Below are 19,536 nucleotides of genomic sequence, written 5' to 3' on the forward strand. Positions count from 1 at the left end.
AGCGCTGGCCACAGTCTCTTCCTCACTTACTAAGGTCTGATCTTTCAGGCATCAGACTTGAGGGAGTTCAGAGCAGGTCTCCCCAAACTGTGCCGCTTTGGCATGTGGAATCTTTTGAGCTGAAGGTAATTGAAACTCCATGGGATCAAGAGAAACATTTGTCCCTCCCTTAACTACCCAGAAGAATCTCAATTTGGTGTCTTTCCCAGAATAAGAGTTATTACTGGAGATAAATTTTATTTGAATGACCCATCTGTCTGGCAGGGTGTATCTCTACTTACCAAATTGTACTTTCCCTCTTATTGTTCTGTGAATTGTGCTCCTCCCTTTCAAAACCCCAAGCTTATTCCATTCCTTAGCTCAGGATGGCATAGATGCCCTCATTTTACCTGTTTTTGTGCCCTCATGTATGTGAGGTTCCCAAATAAATTAAATTTGATTTTCTGTTAATTTGTCTCATGTCAGTTTAATTCTTAGACCAATCAGAAGAACCTTTGAAGGGTAGAGGGAAAGTTTTCCTCTGCAACAGTTTATTTTCTGCTGTTCAAACCCTGGCAAATGGGTTGGTAGGGAATCACTTCATAACTGCTAGGAGCAGTGTGGTACGATTCTCCTTAGTCTCTAAATCTGAACACTGAACGTTCTCTTCAGGGTTATAAAATTGTTCCGTCCCTTAGAAAACCCATCCATATGAAGTTTTGACAGAATTGCATCATTCCATTTTGTTTTTAGAAACTTAAATGGATATACTATTCAAAACGACCTGTTTAGAATTTTTTTTTCCCTGCCTGCTTTTCCTACAACTTTTTCAAAGACCAGAAGGGAAAGAGTTTGACAGTCTTTGGGTGCTTGCTCCAAAGTTTGTTTTAAGAACCGATCTTCTCCGCTCGTCATTTCTGGCAGCTAGGCTTCCGAGACTTGATCTGCATTTGAAACAGAATGCTTCATGGTGTCAGATTATTTCTTGTCACTTCTGAATATGCCCTGTCCATTCAGCAACTGTTTTAAGGGAAATGATTTTTTTGGCCAATTTCAGTTAATTCAAATCTGCTTTCCCATTTTCACATTGAGGGGATTTTCTTCTGCCTGTAATAAAAATAAACAATTTGTGCTTACTGTGCGAAGGCACTGTTCTAAGTGCTTTTTTTTCTTAAACAGCTTTAATACAGTCTACACCTTTAAAGTACACAATTGTATGCTTTTTGCTACATTCCCAGAGTTGTACATACATGACCACAGTCAGTCTTAGGGCATTTATTACCCCAGCAGGAAGTCCCATGCCCCTTAGGGGTCACTCCCCCACTCAGTCCCAGGCAGTCACTCATTTGTCTCTGTGGGTTTGCCTGTTCTAGACTTTTCTTGGAAATGGAGTCATACAACAGTGTGGTCTTTTGTGACTGTTCTCACTTAACATAATGTCTTCAAGGTTTGTCCGTGTTGTAGCACGAATCCATACTTCCTTTCTTTTTACTGCTGGTAATATTGTTCCATAGAGTAGACCACTTTTTGTTTACCCGTTCATCAGTTGATGGGCACCTGGCGTGTTTCCACTTACGGCTGTCATCGCTAATGGTACTGTGAACATTCAACAACAAGTGTTTGTGCGGACATGTTTTCAGTTCTCTTATTTTTAAGCCTAGTAAATAGAATTGCTGGATCATATGGTGACTCAGTGTTTGACTTTTTGAGGAGCTGCCGGATTGTTTTCCGAAGTGGCTGTGCCACTTGATGTTTTCGTTGGTGGTGTACGAGACTTCCGGTTTCTCTGTGCTCGCCAACACCCATTATTACCCTGTGGAGCACAGTCGCTTCAGGGCGTGTGACGTGGTGGTACCTCACCGTAGCTGGGTTCCGCCTTCCCTTCGAGCTAATGACACGAGCATCTTTGCATCGTGCTCATTGGCCATTTGCATATTTTCTTGGGAAAAATGTCCATTCAGATCCTTTACAGGACATTTCTTACTTGAGTTATTTGTCTTTTTGTTACTGAGTTGTAACAGATCTTTTTTGTATTCTGGATACAGGTCCTTATCTGATACATGATTTTTAAAAATTTCCTCCCGGTCTGTGTGTTGTCTTTTCACTTTCTTGATGGTGACCTTTGAAGCAGAGATGTTTTAAATTTTGTTGAAGTCCAGTTTATCTGTGTTTTCTTTCTTGCTTGTGATTTTAGTGTCATATCTAAGATACAAGGTGTTGTGTATAAGCTTTCCATATGAGGCGATTTAATCCTTACAGAAATTTTAGGAAATAGGTGTTGTTGTTATGCCTCTTTTGTAGATGAGGAAATTGAGATGCAGAAACGTTCACCGACCTGCTCAAGGTCACAGCTAGTAAATGGTGATGTGGGAATTCAGATGCATGAGTTTGTCTCCAGCATCTGTCCTCATAACCGCCACATTCTGTTCCTTTCCGTAGGAATCATTTATTAAAAACTCTTTGGTTATTTGATTTCTTACTATTTTTTTTTTTCCTCAGTGGGGCCTCATCTCTTTCTTTACTGTGCAGAATTCAGTGCAGCTTTATTTAGGTCTAATGTAGGGGGAAGCATTGCTGTCAATGAATTTCTGCTTTACTCACCTTCCGGTGATGATTGTTGCTGACTGACCCGAGAAAGTCAAGCTTCAGCCTCTTCTGTTCATCACACTAAAACTAGAGTCATGACTACAGAACATTCAAAGAAAGCATTTGGTTGATTTCATTTTGCTAACCAATGAAATAAAAAACTCCAGTTTTGAGATAGAGTCTAAGTCTCCCAGGATAGGGTCATTATCTTCCTTATACCCATTTTGTTTGCTCGTAGTGTCCAGATAGGGCCTCTTTGTCCAGCAGATGAGTTAGAACAGGGTGATCGTGAATCATCATCTGTAGTAACGGAATTTTGAAAACAGTATCTGTTGTTTGTTTCACGAGGGAAAAGATAATTTGGAAATACTTCTCAGCTCTATTTTAAAAGCTTGGAACTTTGAGAAGAGTTCCAGAAGCCATACATAGCTATTTTCACTAATTTTAGATCCATCCTAGATATCTTATGGTTACCTAGCAGAGTGAATTCATTAAGTAGACTTGACAAGAGAAGTGTAATATTGATAATTTATCTTAATTAAAATATTCTGCTTTGGTGAAAGTAATTAGCGCCGAGAGTAAACAAAAATAAACTTGCATTTGCATGCGACGTGGGATAGACTTCCTCTCTATTTCTATCTGTGTTTTGGGAACATTTTTTAGCTTTTCAGCAGTGTTCTAACTTTAGAATTCTATTTAAAAAATCATCACTTTGTCTAGTGCAGTTTGTGCTGAGTTTAACCTGTCTTAGGCTCAGAATTTCACTGTTTCCTAGGTAAAGATTTTCCTCTCATTATACTGACTTAGTGTCAGAGTTAAAGGAATTGTGATTTCTAGGCCTTTCCTCTCCATATATTTGCAGTTGGCTATGAAATATGATTTTCTTTCATTTCTTCAGTTTTCATTATTCAGTTAGAATTTTTGAAAATTAATTTGTTTTAATATGTTGTAAATCTCCCTAAAAACTTCATGTCCTTGTACTTTTTTCAGTTTATGAGAACTTAAATGTACTCTTGTTTTTGGTGGTTATTTTTCCCTGGGTGTTTGTTCACTTCTTTATAATTAATGCATTTTTTTGATGAGTGGGTATGTATGTTTTAAAAAATACCTTATATTTCTTTATTATAGAAGTCACGTTCATTGTGGAGAATTTAGAAAATTAAGACAAGAAGATAAATTTAACAGTTAGTGATAATTTCCCCATAAGCTGTAATACATTTTGAAATTGGGAAGTATAAATCCTCCAACTTCGTTCTTATTTTTCAAGTTAGTCTTGACTATTATGGAGCCCTTGAATTTCCCTATGAATTTTAGGATTCAGCTAGTCAGTTTCTGCAATGACTCCAGCTGGGATATTGACAGGGTTTACATAGAATCTATGGGTCCGCCCGGGGAGCATTGCCATTTTAAGAATATTAAATCTTGTGACCCATGAACATGGGATCTTTCCGTTTGTTTAGGTCTTCTTTAATGTTTGTCAACAATGTTTTGAGTTTCTAGAGTATCATTTTATGCTTTTTTGGGGGAGGTTAAATTTATTCCTAAATTTATTATTCTTTTTAATGCTGTTGTGATTGAAAAGGTTTTCTAAATTTCATTTTCAGATTGTTCATTGCGAGTGTATAGAAATACGACTAATTTTTGCATATTGGTCTTACATTTTGCAGGCTTGCTGAACTTTTTTATTAGATGTAATACTTTGTTAGGGGATTTTTTTTTAGGATTTTCTTTTTTTTTTAAATTTTTTTATTTTTCAGCGTAACAGTATTCATTATTTTTGCACCACACCCAGTGCTTTATGCAATCCGTGCCCTCTCCAATACCCACTACCTGGATCCCCCAACCTCCCACCCTTTTTTTAGGATTTTCTATATACAAGATCATGTCACCTGAAAATAGAGATAGTTTTACATTTTCCTTTTCAGTCTGGATGCCTTTTATTTAATTTTCTAGTCTAATTGTTATGGCTGTAACTTCCAGTGCCTTGTTGAATGCAAGCAGTGAGAGAGGACATTTTTTTTTTTTTTTAAAGATTTTGTTTATTTATTTGACAGATAGAGAGAGAGAGAGCACACATAGGCAGAGGGCCAGGCAGAGAGACAGAGGGAAGCAGGATCCCTGCCGAGCAGAGAGCCCAATGCGGGGCTCGATCCCAGGACCCCGAGGTCATGACCTGAGCTGAAGGCAGAGGTGCAACCCACTGAGCCACCCAGGCGCCGCAGAAGAGAGGACATTTTTTAAAAAATTTAATTTAATTTAATTTTTTTGTGTATGTGCTCCAAAATTCATTGTTTATGCACCACACCCAGTCCTCCATGCAATACATGTCCTCCTCAATACCCACCACCAGGCTCACCCATGCCCCACCTCCTCCCCTCAAACCCTCAGTTTGTTTCTCCAAGTCCACAGTCTCTCATGGTTTGTCTCCCCCTCCAATTCCCCCCACCTCACTTCTCCTCTCCATCTCCCCATGTCCTCCGTGTTATTCCTTATGCTCCACAAATAAGTGAAACCTTATGATAATTGACTCTCTCTGCTTGACTTATCTCACTCAGCATCATCTCCTCCAGTCCCGTCCATGCTGATACAAAAGTTGGGTGTTCATCCTTTCTGATGCAGGCATCATACTCCATGGTGTATATGGACCACGGCTTCTTTATCCATTTTTCTGTTGAAGGGCATCTTGGCTCTTTCCACAGTTTGGCAACTGTGGCCATTGCTGCCATGAACATTGGGGTACAGATGGCCCTTCTTTTCACTACATTTCTATCTTTGGAGTAAATACCCAGTAGTGCAATGGCAGGGTCATAATGTAGCTCTGTTTTTAATTTCTTAAGCAATCTACACACTGTTTTCCAAAGTGGCTGCACCAGCTTGCATTCCCACCGACAGTGTAATGGGATTCCCCTTTCCCCACATTGAGAGAGGACATCTTTACCTTATTTCTGATCTTAGGGGAAGGCATTTAGTCGTTTATCATTAAGTATGATATCAGCTGTAGATTTTTCATAGATGCTCTTTATTAAGTTTGTTCCCTTTTATTCCTAGTTGAGTATTTTTGTCATGAGAGGATGTTATTTTGTGAAATGCTTTTTCTGCATCTTTTGAGGTGGTCATGTAGTTTGTGTCCTTCATTCTACAGATACAGTGTTACTGATTTTTTCTTTTTAAAGATTTTATCTATTTGACAGAGAGAGACACAGCGAGAGAGGGAACACAAGCAGGGGCAGTGGGAAAGAGAGAAGCAGGCTTCCTGCCTGAAGTGGGGCTCAATCCCAGGACCCTGGGATCATGACCTGAGCTGAAAGCAGACGTCTAATGACTGAGCCACGCAGGTGCCCCTAATTAATTGATTCTTGTGTATTAAACCAATTTTCAGATGAATGCCACTTGGTCATGTTGTATAATCCTCTTACGTATTGCTGGACGTAGCGTGCCAGCATTTTTTTGAAGATTTTCACATCTGTATTTATAAAAGGTATTGGTCTATAGTTTTGTTTTGATATCTTCCTGGTTTTTGGCATTAGGGCCATATTGACCTTCTAAGATGATTTGGCCAGTGTTCCTTCCTCTTATATTTTTCTGAAGAATTAGGAGTTGGAGTTACTTCTTTAAACATTTGATAGAATTCACCAGTGAAGCCATCTGTATCTGGGCTTTTTTGTTTTTTTCCGCCAAGAAACTTTGCCTGTGGATTTAATTTCTTTATTTGTTATGGTCTATTCAGTTTTCCTGTTTGTTCTTTAGTTTGTTTTGGTATTTTGTGTCTTTCTAGGAATTTTCAGGTTATGTAATTTATTGGCCTGCAGTGGTTCATAGCATTCCCTTATAATTAATTTAAAATTCTTTTAAGATTTTATTTATTTATTTGACAGACAGAGATCACAAGTAGGCAGAGAGGCAGGCAGAGAGAGAGAGTGGGGGGAAGCAGGCTCCCCGCTGAGCAGAGAGCCTGATGCGGGGCTTGATCCCAGGACCCTGAGACCATGACCCGAGCCAAAGGCAGAGGCTTAATCCACTTAGCCACCCAGGCGCCCTTGGTGTCACTTTTATCATAGAGCCCGTGTGGTGACTTTTTCAGAGCACTGTGTACCGCTGTGATACCCCGATCTCAGGGCCCAGCCCCGTGTCTGGCTTGTTGGAGGAACACAGTGAGTGTTACGAGTGGAAGAATGACCATTCTGCTTGTGGCTTATGATCTTGGTCTGTAATTTGTCTTTTCCAATTTCATTTCTGTTCCCAAATGTATATGTTTCTGTGCTTTTATATTTGTAAAAGCACCTACTTTTCTTTAAAAAATTAAGATGGTTTTAGGATTTATGTATGCATGTATGTATGTATGTATGTATGTATTTCCAAGTAATCTCTGTGCCCAGTGTGGGGCTTGAACTCACAGCCCTGAGATCCAGGGTTTCATGCTCTACTCACTGAGTCAGCCAGGTGCCCCCACATTCTGTTTTCAATAGACTTGTTTTAGTTTATCAGGGTTTACCAGGATTCTAATTTTTTTTTTAACTTTTGACTTTGAAATAACTCAAAATGTCCAAAAAAATTTCAAGTTTCAAGAACGGCACGAAGGACTCTGGTATACTCTTCCTCCAGATTTCCCTTGATTATCATTTGCTTTATTATTTGAAGTCTGCATGTTTACCTTCATCCTTTAGGGCCATTCGAAAGTAAGTTGCAGACCCAATGCCCCTGCCCGGACTCCCGTAGTGTGTATTTCCCAAAGACAAGATCACTGATGTACAAAGCATGGTACGGTGGTGAAAATGAGGACATTTAGGACTGATAGGACACCTTCGTCTACCCAGTTCTACTAACTGCCCCAGTTTAGCGACTCTATTTTTAGAGCCAGGATCCAGCTTAGGATCATACATTGTCCCCATCATTTGATAATATTTGATCTGGTACAGTTCCTCCGATTTTCTGTGTCTTTTTGATACTGGTGTTTTTGAAGAATACCAACCATTTCTTTTATAGAAAGAAAGTTCCTCAATTTGGGTTTGCCTGAGGTTGCTTCCTGATGATGACATGATGCATTTTGCTAGGGTAGACGATTTTGTGTCTTTATTGCATTATATCAGGAAGTACATGAGGCCAGTTTGTCCCATTATCGGCGATCACTTTGATTGTTGGCCAGGTTTCTCCAGTGTAAAGTTAACTGTATTCCTTTTTGTAATTAATAAGTAATTTGTGGGAAAATACTTTGAGACCATGTAAATATCCTGTTTCTCATCAAACTTTTACCTACTAGATTTGGCATTCACTGAAGATTTTTACCTGAGTCAGTTAATGGTTGCCAAAAGTTGATGGTCTAACTTCATCATTACTTACCCATCTACTGGTTAGCCTTCTTGTACAAGGAAGAGCTTTCCCATCCTTTTCTCAGTTCCTCCCTCCCTCCCTCCCGTCTGCCCAGCCATCCATCCGGCCGGCCATCCATCTGGCTTTACTGTGGACTTACGGATCTTTATTTTATTCAGTGGGTTCTAATCCGTTGCTTTCATTCTTTATCCCCCCCTCTGCCATTGGCTAGATTTGGCCAGTGGGAGCCCTTCTAGCTGGTGCTTGTATCCTTTGTGCGCAGCATTTCCTCACTGTCTGGAGTAAAGTGGAGATATGTGAGCCAGCTTTGACATCAGACATCCCTCTCCAGTGTTCTAGTTCCCTTTGTTGGCAAATGGTATTTAGAAACCAAAATCTGGCACTAAATATGCTATTACTTATAAGCCCTTTGAGAAGCTGATAGTGTTATCTAGAGTTCATACTCTGCTAACTCTAATTCCAGTCCCAAACCTGAGGAGTCTTTCCACTCTTTCCCTGTGTTATATATATATATATATATTTTTTAAAGATTTTGTTTATTTATTTGTCAGAGAGAGAGAGCAAGTACAGGCAGACAAAGTGGCAGGCAGAGGCAGAGGGAGAAGCAGGCTCCCTGTCGAGCAAGGAGCCCGATGCGGGACTCGATCCCAGGACGCCGGGATCATGACCCGAGCCGAAGGCAGCTGCTTAACCAACTGAGCCACCCAGGCGTCCCTCCCTGTGTTATATTTTTATCTTCCTTCTCTATCAGTGAGAAATCTGCCTCCCGATGTTATCAATATATTTACTCATTTTCTCAGTCCTACAGTATACAGAAAGTAGTTTCAGCATTACTGAGCAATGTCACCATATAAACAAACCTTTAAGTAGAATTTAAGAGTTGTTTATGCTCTTTTTGTCTTTATACCGAGGGTCAGTATACAAGGTACATGATCAGAGGCTGGTTGGGTTTGTCCTTTAATCCTCCCTGTCAAGGTAATTATGTTATTTATCTGAAATGTAGGTAGGCTCATTTGTTTCTGTTTGCATGTCATTATAAGGTTCCCCCATCTTTATTGATTGATTGATTTTTTTTTTACTATATAGAACATGAAAATGGTTCCCAAAGTCAAAATTGTATAAAAAGTTATACCCAGAGAAGGGTCACTGCCTCTGTTACCCCTCTTCCCTCCTTCCCCTCTACCTTTGCACATGACTAATCCCATCCGTTCCTGGTTTTTCACTCTGCTGGGGATGTTTGTTTGCTTGTTTATTGTTGAAAAAACCAGACAGATGTTCTTACTTCTAGTTCTTGGGCAAAAGATAGCATATTACACATGTTCTTTTATGTTTGGCTTTTTTTTGCTGTCATGTTTGCCAGCATATCCTGGAAATTGATCCTGGGCAGGTCATGGGGACGTGCCCCAGCCGTTCTCACAGGTGTGAGGCACGCCGTGTGCGTGGACGTGCCGTGTTCTGTTTACTGGTCTCCTCGTGGGCATTGTGGTTTCCATTTGTTTGAATTACGCTGCTCCGGTGAATAACCCCATACACGTGTGTTTCTGTGTTATTGGCATTGGGTCTTCAGCATAAATTCCTAGAAATGGTGTTCCTGGGTTGAAAGGTGAAAAAAAATGTAGACACACTTTTATTAGCTTTTACCGCATTTCTGTCTGTAGAGGTCATTAGCACTTTGCGTTCACAGGAGCCACGCACAAGGATGCCTTTTCTCTCCAAGTTTGTTAACGGCTCCTTGCTCGTTTAACATTTAACCAACTAGATAGGCTGTAGGTAACATTCGACAGCCTTTTAATTGGCGAGGGACATCTTTATATTTTTCTTTTGTGAATTATCTGCTTATATCTTCTCGTTTTTTTTCCTATTGGATTTTAGCTTTTTCTCAGTTTTTATGACTCTCTATATTAGAGTTATAGCCTTTGTGAAATATGTTGTAAATACTTTCAGATCTTCATTTATATTTTGGCTTTGTGGTATTTTTACATAACTGAATTTATCAGTTTTTGAAACCGCATTTGGATTTGCATCATAGAGAGCCTTTCCATGTATCCAGTTTTAGAGGAGCTCACCTGAATTACTGGAACTTCTCTAATGGTTTTCTGTTTTACGTGTAGATCCTAGATCATTTGGAGTTGATTCTTGTGTTTGGTGTGAGGAACGGGTCTGTTTTGATCTTTTTCCAAATGGCCTTCCAGGTGTCCCTGTACCGTTCATCAGAAATTCCATCTGTGCCGCAGAGTTGGAGGTGCCCAGTCTCATTCCCGACCTGTCGGCAGCCCTGTCTCCTTCCTGGCCCTCTGCAGATGGTGCCAGGAGTCCCCTGTGGCAGGGGCTTGGTTTTTCAGTAGGACAGGATGTGAGTGAGCCGGGGCGGTGCCGGGCTGCCTGCTGCTGCTGGGCTCACCGCCACACCAGCGGTGCCTGCCTTCTCTGAGCCCTGTTGCTGCTCTTCTCTCTCGCGGTTTTGTCTCTCTCCTGCCTCGTCTGTCTCTGCTTTATGCCCTCTGATTTCTGCTTTGTTTTATCTCTGTGTGTGTTGCCTTTCCAGTTTTGTGCCTTGTATGCCATCTTGCCTATAAAAGGGCTCTGTAAGTCTCTACCTGTCTCTTGAGTGCATGAATGATGGTTGGATGGACACCTGACATCCGTTGTGATGATGCTGTTTCCCGAACGTTCCCCCTGCCTCTTCTTTACTATGTCCACTCTTTTCCTTGCCTCCTGCCTGGCCATCAACCTGCCTGTTTCATTGATTTTTCCTGCTTGTAGACTCAAGGCTGTGATCCTGATGACTCCTTGTTTTGCTGGTTCACACTAGCATTCCACGCAGACTGTCAGCACTTTGTAGATGTCAAGAAAGATGGAATCTATTGCATACTTGTGTTTTAGAGCTTGTTATTCTTGTACCGAATGAAATGAAATCACTGTGACCCACTAAGCTCTCTCCTGAGCTCTGCTGTTGCGCGTTGCCAACACATTGTGTGGTGCCGGCTTGTCCCCCAGCATCAGTACTGGTGTTTAATCCTTAAACGAACCCTCGTCATCGCTGGCACCCTTTCTTTCAAAGTGGAGCGGGCATTTGCTCTTTCTCCCTGGGTGGGGACTCCTCAATCAGAAACTGTTTAGAGGACAGGAGGTACCATGAAGAATGAAAGACCCACCTCACTCTTGGCCCCCGTTATGTTTCCCTTCCTTTCTTCAAGGGAAAAGAGTAGAAGGCAGTGATACAAAGATAAATTATTAGAGCCTATTAGATAAATCACGACGGCCTATACACTCACTCAGTGTTCTTTTAGCCAGAAACGAATGTATTGTGAGCACGAGAAGCACACGAGGCATAGCAGTTCATTGGTGTAAAACGTAGGCCCGAGTTTGAGTCCTGCCCTGGAGTCACTCGCTCTGGAATTCTGAAAACCAGCAAGGACACCTGTCTCCCCAGGACTTCTTTCCTCACTGCAGGACTGGGGTACACTGGGGACCTCCCTCAGAGCATGGTTGGGGGCTCCTTAGCACACGTGCTGAGTCCTTCTGCGTGCAAAACCATGTTTCTTTGGCTCTGCTGGTATTGTATGCTCCGTGTCCACTCTCCCTGCTCTGAAGGGAGGCCTTGTGGCCTGGACATGGAATTCTTAGCTCTCTGTAAGGATTGTGTCATTAGGCCTTGATGATTTAAACCCGTTCTTTAAAAAGGTATACATTTTAGGTTTTTTCAAGCATACCCTTTTCGCTTATCATTTGTAGTTCTGTCCTTTCATGCCTTGCCGTGATTTTCACGAAATCCGAAGGAAACAAGATCCCAAGCCCCGTGCCTCTTCGTGGCTCTCTGTGGTGGTTCTGTCCTCCCCGGCTAGAGGAGGATTTTGTATAGGAGATTGTCTCTGTTCCCCTTTGCGTGAGTCCCTATGTCTGTTTGCCCATCTGCCACCTGTCTGTCTGTCTGTGTGTCCATTCATTCTTCTGTCTTGTTCCCAAAAGCGTTTAAGGCAGCTTACAGAATAACGGAGCCGTATCAGAAGCGAGGGTGGGGCACAGACTGGCATGTGTGTTCTGGGCAGTGAGATGCCCACCTGGGCCCCGGGGATTGTAAGGCTCGGCCGCAGCCTCATGCCTGAACCCCCGGCAGGTGCCGGGAAGACGGGGTTTGGCATAGACAGAAAGAAGTGGCTTAGCAGGACCCTGGCTTTTTCTGTTGCTGGGGCGTAGCAGAGCGTTTTTGTGTTCTGTGAAATAAAAATCACGTTTTCCTTTTTCCCTGTTTGAGTTCCATGTGTAGCTGGTATGTTCTGTAAATGGAGATTTCTCCAGAACTCTCCCCTCCCATGAGTCTGACGGCTGAGGAATTTGGCCCTTCTGCCTAGTGACAGAGGTTGGCCAGAGCTGGAAAATGGGAACCGCAGACAGGACACCAGCCTTTGTTGGTTGGATTCCTTCAGTCCTGGCTGATCCGGGAAGCGCTTTCAGGTAGTTTATCTTTGTTTGAGGACGTGCGTGGGGCCTCCTGCGAGCGCTCAGCGTAGAGCCGCGAGGTGATGCGCGTCGGCCGCGTCGTCTTCCAGGATGGCGACGTGGTGGACAGGTGACTTTCCTACAGTGCATCCCACGGTCTCCACTAGACGGTTTCAGGAAGGGGAGCACGCTCTGAGCTAATTATCGTTTAACACAAGCTCCGATGGTAAGACTTACAGGGGCCATAGAAGCTAGGAGGAATTTAAAAATGGCTTCGTTACTTAAACTGCAGAGGGGGGTGTCTTTAAGCTTTATCCTGTTTGTGCCCCGCTTTCAAAAGAACAAAGAAGACAGAAAAAGCAAAAGATTCTTTGTTTTCTTCCTTTTGGTTCGCAGGTGCCCTCACGACCAACGGCATAAATCCTGACACCAGTTCTGAGATCGGACGTGCTAAGAACTGTCTTAGTCCCGAGGACATAATTGACAAGTATAAGGAGGCCATTTCCTATTACAGCAAGGTGATGTCACTGCTTCATAAGCCCCTTTCCTAATTGTGTCGTTCGAACTGGGAGCTCCTGGTTTACACTGGGAAGCACCACAGTGTCTCCCAGTTGTTTGGTTCCGTAAGTATTCGTGTATTGTTCCCTAACACAGGATACTACATGCTTGAAAACGTGTTTTATTTCCGATACAAAACAATGTGTATGTCATTCAGTATTTGGGGAAAGGGGAAGAAAGGCTATCATAGCGCCGCTGCTCAGAGATAGTCGCTTTAACCCTTTAGCTTCTATTTTCTGGTCTTCTTGGCGCGCGTTCTGTGTTCACCGTGCGGAGACGCGCGTCTCTGATTTGGCGCAGCGTGTGTTCCTCTGTAGTTCAGTCTTGCGTGGCCTGCTTTCTAATGATGTGCCCAGTGTGCCGTCTTCTGGATGCACCATTCCTGTTACTGGATGTAAAAAAAATTTAAATTTCACATACACTTTCCGCCATCCGGAGGACAATAGCTGCAGCTGCGCAGGGGTGAGGCAGCAGCAGGGCCCCTCCCCGGCCCTCACCTCTCGGACTGGCGAGTGTGCAGGGTCTGGTGTAAATGTCTCGCGGGTGGCAGGCCCGTGATGCACGTGTGCAGGTGGGTGGCTCTTCTTTAGGGAGATGAGGCCATCCCATGCGTGTCCTGCCGCCGCTCCCCATTCCCTGAGAGGTACACAGCGATGTCCTCATGCTGCAGGCCACTGCCCTCTGCAGATAGGGTGGACGGTCCCCTCCCAGGTGGAGGAGGTCCTCTACTCGTGCGCATGCAAGACTGCCGAGAGCCCCGCGCGGGGAGCAGGCAGCACCTCGAGCCCCGCGGCCTGCCTGCTCCCGCAGAGCCCACAGCTTTGCTGCGCTTTGCTTCCTCCCTATCCTGGGGGCTGTGCGGGCTTTCTCGCATCCCCCTTCTGGGAAAACTGGCTTCAGTGAGTGTCTTTGGACATGCATGCTTGTGCGCTTTTTTGTTTTTTGTTTTTTAAGATTTTCTTTATTTGAGCCCTGTCCAGTAAAGAGAGTGAGCACAAAGGCACAGGAGCAGAGGGGGAGGAAGAGAAAGAGAGAGAGACAGTGGGGAGAGGCGCAGAGGGGGAGAGAGAATCCTCAAGTCAACTCTGCACTGAGCGTGGAGACCGACACGGGGCTCCATCTCATGACCCTGAGATCATGACCTGAGCTGAAACCCAGACTGGACGCTCAACGGACTGAGTCCCCCAGGTGCCCCTATTCTCGTGTGCCTCTATGATCCTTCCTTAGTTAAGATTTCTGGGAATCACTGGACATGAAGTTCTACATTGATCATAATTCGCTTTCAGGTTACTCCTGAAATTTCTTCTTCAACAGGGAATGAAAAGGAGTAGAATTATTTATTTAACCAGTTCTCCGTTCCTGAATATTAGGAAAACTGAAACGACCTAATATGCAGGAACGGAGCACTGTTTGCCATCGTGGGAAGGAAAACAGTTTTTTTTAAGGACATAGTAGTCCCTAGAAGTGGACTTGAGTCAGATAATGCATGGTATTTTTGGGGCTTACTTATACACTGCCATATTGTCTTTCAAGAAGGTTAACAATCTGCTCTCTCACAAACACTGGCTATTAGGATATTTGTCACCTTTTAGGGTGTTTGCCACTATGATGGGCAAAAGTAACTTTTCATTGTTTACATTTAATTATCAGTGAGATACTGAGCATTTTTGACTTGTTACCATTTACATTTCTTATATGAATTACCCATATGTGTCCTCTACATACATTTAAGGTGGGGTGTTTTTCTTGTTGATTTGTTATAGCTCTTTGTATATTATGGATATTAGCTTCTTACCTCTCATCAATGTCTGTTACAAATCTGTTTCCTAATGTTGCTTGCCTTTAATTTTGTTCATGAGGTTTTCTTTTTGTTTGTGGTCAAAACATGTTTTTAATATGGTAAGTCTTTTCCTTATGGGTTTTACCTTCAGTATTATGCTTAGAAATGCCTGACAATAGAATAAAATTCCTTTCCTTAGTTTTTTTAAAACTCTAAAATAGGGATGATGATAGTACCTCTCTCAAAGGGATATAGTGAGGATAGTCAGAGTGAAGTACTGGAAAGTATCGTATTAGCTGTTGTTAGCATTTTATTTATTTATTTAAGAAAAGATTTTATTTGATAGAGAGGGGGAGAACACAAGGGGAGAGAGGGAAGCAGACTCCCTACTGAGCAAGGACCCTGATGTGGGGCTGGATCCCAGGACCCTGGGTTCATGACCTGAGCTGAAGGCAGACACTTAACGACTGACCCACCCAGGTGCCCCTGCAATTATTTTTTTATTAATATTTTTAAAAAGAATTAATGAGAGAGAGAGAGAGAGAGAGGCCATGTGCCCAGGCACCCTTGAGCAGGGTCAGGGACAGAGCAGGAGGAAGAGAATCCTAAGCAGACTCTGTGCTGAGTGTGGAGCCTGATTCTGGGCTTTTTTCCTGGACCCTGAGATCATGACTTGAGCTGAAAGCAAGAGTCGGGCGCTTCATCGACTGAGCCACCCAGGCGCCCCTCTTGTTAGCATTTTAAGTTATTTACCTCCTTATCTATAACTTATTTTGTGTACATAGTGACACAGCAATATCACTTATTTTTTTCCAGGTACTATCTGATTATTCTACCATGACTTACTGAATTCATAACTTTTCTCTTTGATTTGAAATCCCGCTTACCCATATATTAGAGTCTAATCCTGACTTTTTTTTCATTCCTTTCTACAATTTTCTTTCCTTAGTCTAGCATCATGATATTTTATTTCCTGTAATTTATTTAATATATGATAATGTGTCTTCTTTTCTTTAAAATTCCTTCCTCTGATTCCAGATTTTCTTGGCTAGTATTTTGACTTTATTATTCATAAAGAATTATGAAATATTTTGTTCAAGTTACAAAAAAAAGAAAGAAGGTAAAAGAAAACCACATTGGAATTTTCATGGGGTTTGCAATAAATTTTGAATTATTTTTGGAGAACTTATATCTTCACAAAACTGCTTTTCTCTGTAGACTGTGTTAACATCTCTGCATTTACACGTCTTATTTTAAGTTCCGCAGTACAGTTGCAGTTGTCTTCACTGAGAACGTGAGCGTTGTTTTTAAGTTTATTCCTAGTTATTGTACGTGTTTCTGTTAATTTTGTGGATGAGATTTTTTGCCATTATATTTTTGAACTGCTATGAGCTGATATGTAGGAAGGCAGATTGATTTTTTTTCTTTTTAAAGTTTTTATTTATTTATTTGACAGAGAGAGACACAGCGAGAGAGGGAACAGAAGCAGGGGGAGAGTGGGAGAGGGAGAAGCAGGCTTCCCACTGAGCAGAGAGCCCGATGTGGGGCTTGATCCCAGGACCCTGGAATCATGACTTGAGCCGAAGGCAGACGCTTAGGGACTGAGCCACCCAGGGGCCCCAGACTGATGTTTTATTATATGTGCTGCTGAAGCGAACGCCCAGATTGATGTTTTAATATTCATTTTGTAACTGGCTAGTTAAAAATTATAAGTAATAAGCACTTTTTCCAGAATCCTTTCTTTTCTCTTTTCAATTGTTTCCAACATTATCCAAGTGATCATAGCTAAGTTCTCTCAGTGGGTGGACAAATGGAGAGGTCATGTGCTTGTAGAACTAATTCTAGCAGTTTAGTGACTGTCTTTGGGCTAGAGAGGCAGAAGGAACCTGGGTAAGGTCAGGGAAGGAGGCTCCGGATGTGCACAGGGACCAGGCTCTCCTGCCTCTGGGGCGAAGCCTGGTGGGCATGGCAGGTGGACCCTGGCTCGCCAGCCAGGGCTCACTAAGAGTTAGTGGCTACCTGCAGCTCCGTGTCAGTAAGGATGCGAGACTTGTCTGCCAGGGGCGCGGCGGGGGGGTCAGGTGGCTGTGGGAGATTATGTTTCCAGTTCCAAGAGTGGAAAGAGCAGACTCTGGAGTCGGGCAGAGCTGGGTTTGAGTCTCCCCTCCCATGTCTCAGGCTGTCAGAGTTCAGTCCAGCTGCGGGAGATCAGCCCAGGTTTCTTTTCTCTCGAATGGTGACATGAAGGCCTGCTGCGTGGAGTTTTTAATCAGGGTAAATGATCTGTGTATGTCAATGCCTACTGCAGTGGCGGGCTCGTTCTATGTGGTCACCGTCTCCTGCCCTGGTTGAGTACGTGTCCAGCAAGACGTCTAGAAGAAACCAGTTCCTCTCCTCATGTACGGGGCAGATGCATGTCTTGCCTGTCTGTCTGGTTGTACTTTTCCTCGTCTGCGTCATTACCTCTTTGCTCCTGTTCTTTTCTCTTCTATGTCCTCCACCACCATGAAGTGAGAGTGGTCCAGGGATGTTGGTGCACTTCCCGGATCTGAGTGTATTTGATTTGTAACACACCCATGCACGCACGCGTGCACACACACACACACACACACACACACTCATCAGGCTACCTCCCACTTACTGGGGAGAAGCACCACCTTTGGTTTTCATTCCCTGCGAGGGATTGCAAAATCTCTTCAGCAGACTCTTGGTGGCTTCATGAATAATTTTTTATTAGATTTCTGATTTGTGGCCAAGGAAATTCTTTCATATTGGAACAGATGACTAGAGACATAGACCTTCTGCTGAGATACTGGTGTTGGAAGGAACCTTGGAGAACATATGGCCCCCTACCTTCCCATAGCAGAGATACTAAAGCCCAGGGAGGTTAAGTGACTGTCAGAGTCACACAGTGGCATTATTGGAACCAGAAGCTAGGTCTTGTGTCTTCTTGTGCGCACAGATGTAAAGATAGCTGGGCTGGGAGGCAGAGGACCCTCCTTGCGAGAGTTAGTGTCCGGAGAGAGTTCTCAGTGTTCACCTGCCTTTAGCTGCGTTCATGTGGCCTCTCTAGTGAAGGTCACTTTATTCCTAATGGAGTGATATTTCAGCCTTAGTTTTGGCATCATACCTGAGTTCAAATCCTGCCTTCACCAGTTACTAGCTTTGTAATCTTGGGCAAGAAACTTTACTTTTTTTTTTCTTTTTTTTTAAAGATTTTATTTATTTATCTGATAGAGATCACAAGTAGGCGAAGAGGCAGGGAGAGAGAGTGAGAGGGAAGCAGGCTCTCTGCTGAGCAGAGAGCCCGACGCGGGGCTCGATCCCAGGACCCTAGAATCATGACCTGAGCTGAAGGCAGCGGCTTAACCCGCTGAGCCACCCAGGCACCCGAAACTTTACTTTTTTTAGGTCTCATTTTGGGCCCTAAAATAATGGTAGAATTTGTTTTAGGATTTTTGTTTTAGAATTGAATGAGCTAATTCCCTCATTTATTCTTAAAGTATTGCTTGTATAGTTCTTTTTTTTTTTTTTTAATTTTTTTTTTTTAGTTCCAAGTGCTTGTGTAGTTCTATGCGGGGCCTTTGCTAGTAGCTGGTCACTAAGGACCCAGTAGTGAAATGGGGCTTGGTTCCTGCGTCCTAGAGCTTATGTTCCAGGAAAATGATGGAAGACTAGGTATATAGGTCCTTAGGAATTGTCTTTTCTTTTCCTAAGCCCCGCTGATTGTGGATACCTTTCTACTAATGGATGAACAACTTTTTTATGATTGCAGTTTAAATTTCTGTGTAGTATAATTAAAAATATATAAATGTCGCATAAAATATGTGAAAACATGGAGTTGACTTTTATTTTCACCTAAATGGAAGTTTTAAGGGTTTTGAAGGAAAAGAAGTTATTTAATTTCAGTGAAATAAAGTCCTTATGTTTGTTGTTGTTGTTAAATGGTCTATAAAACTTGGTAGATTTCTGGGGCTCCAGGGTGGCTCAGTTGTTAAGTGTCTGCCTTCCGCCCAGGTCATGACCCCAGGGTTCTAGGATCGAGCCCTGCGTCGGGCTCCCTGGCATCGGGTCTGCTTTCCCTCTCCTAGTCCCCCTGCTTGTGTTCCCTCTTTCTGTTCTCTTTCTTGCTCTGTCTCTCTGTCAAGTAAACAGATAAAATCATAAAAAACAAACAAAAACGGTAGATTTTTGACTTCAGAATTGGTAGTTGGGGAAGTATAGTTTCTTTTTATGACTGTGTCGGGTAATTGTAATATATCACAAATTATGGACATTTCACATATTTGAAAAGAGGGGAGCATAGAGGCCTGCCCTTCCTAGCACAGTGATTTCTTTGTCTACTTTATAGAAATAACTTGAGTAAGAAGCACGAGCGATTCTACCTTTGCTTCTTCATAATTGGTAAACGGGCAGGTGGGGCTGCCAGGCCTCTGGGGTGCTCAGCGCACAGCGGTTGGTGGGATGGGGTGACTCCCAGTGTGTGATGCCCACCGACAATATTGGTGGGGGACGTCCTCACCCGTGGGCGCTTGTCTACGGGACTCCCCTCTGTAAACCTTTTCTTCAACTGCAAGTTTTTCAGATTCCTCAATGGAAGATCACTCCAGCTCAGGGTACTTGGGACAAAAGACAAAACAGGTTTGGAGTGGAAAAGAAAACAGGCAGAAGAACGGCCAGCATACAGTTTTGCAGTGTAGCATCGGGCGGGGGGTGGGGGCTGGAGGGGGGACAGGGGGCACTCTGGACCTTGATCCGGGGTCCCAGCCACACGCACACAGCCCTCCCGCAGCCCTCCTGGGTGGGAGCTACCTTGGGCAGAGCCAAGAGCCCTGGAGGTGAGGCCTGAGAGCACTTAGCCAGGG

The 19,536-nt window shown here is 43.1% G+C and overlaps 1 protein-coding gene across 1 annotated transcript in view; it reads left to right on the forward strand.

The window, feature by feature from the left end:
• The window catches only part of LOC111146550 (trafficking protein particle complex 9), a 636,638-nt gene that overhangs the window by 27,909 nt on the left and 589,193 nt on the right, over positions 1–19,536 (forward strand). Inside the window, exon 6 of the mRNA XM_022502135.1 lies at positions 12,730–12,851. Within this exon, the coding sequence (XP_022357843.1) occupies positions 12,730–12,851 (122 nt within the window). The remainder of the gene's footprint in view (positions 1–12,729; positions 12,852–19,536) is intronic.

This window comes from Enhydra lutris, unplaced genomic scaffold (assembly GCF_002288905.1).
Source record: "Enhydra lutris kenyoni isolate GAN:26980312 unplaced genomic scaffold, ASM228890v2 scaffoldscaffold14, whole genome shotgun sequence".
NCBI classification, from domain to species: Eukaryota; Metazoa; Chordata; class Mammalia; order Carnivora; family Mustelidae; genus Enhydra; species Enhydra lutris.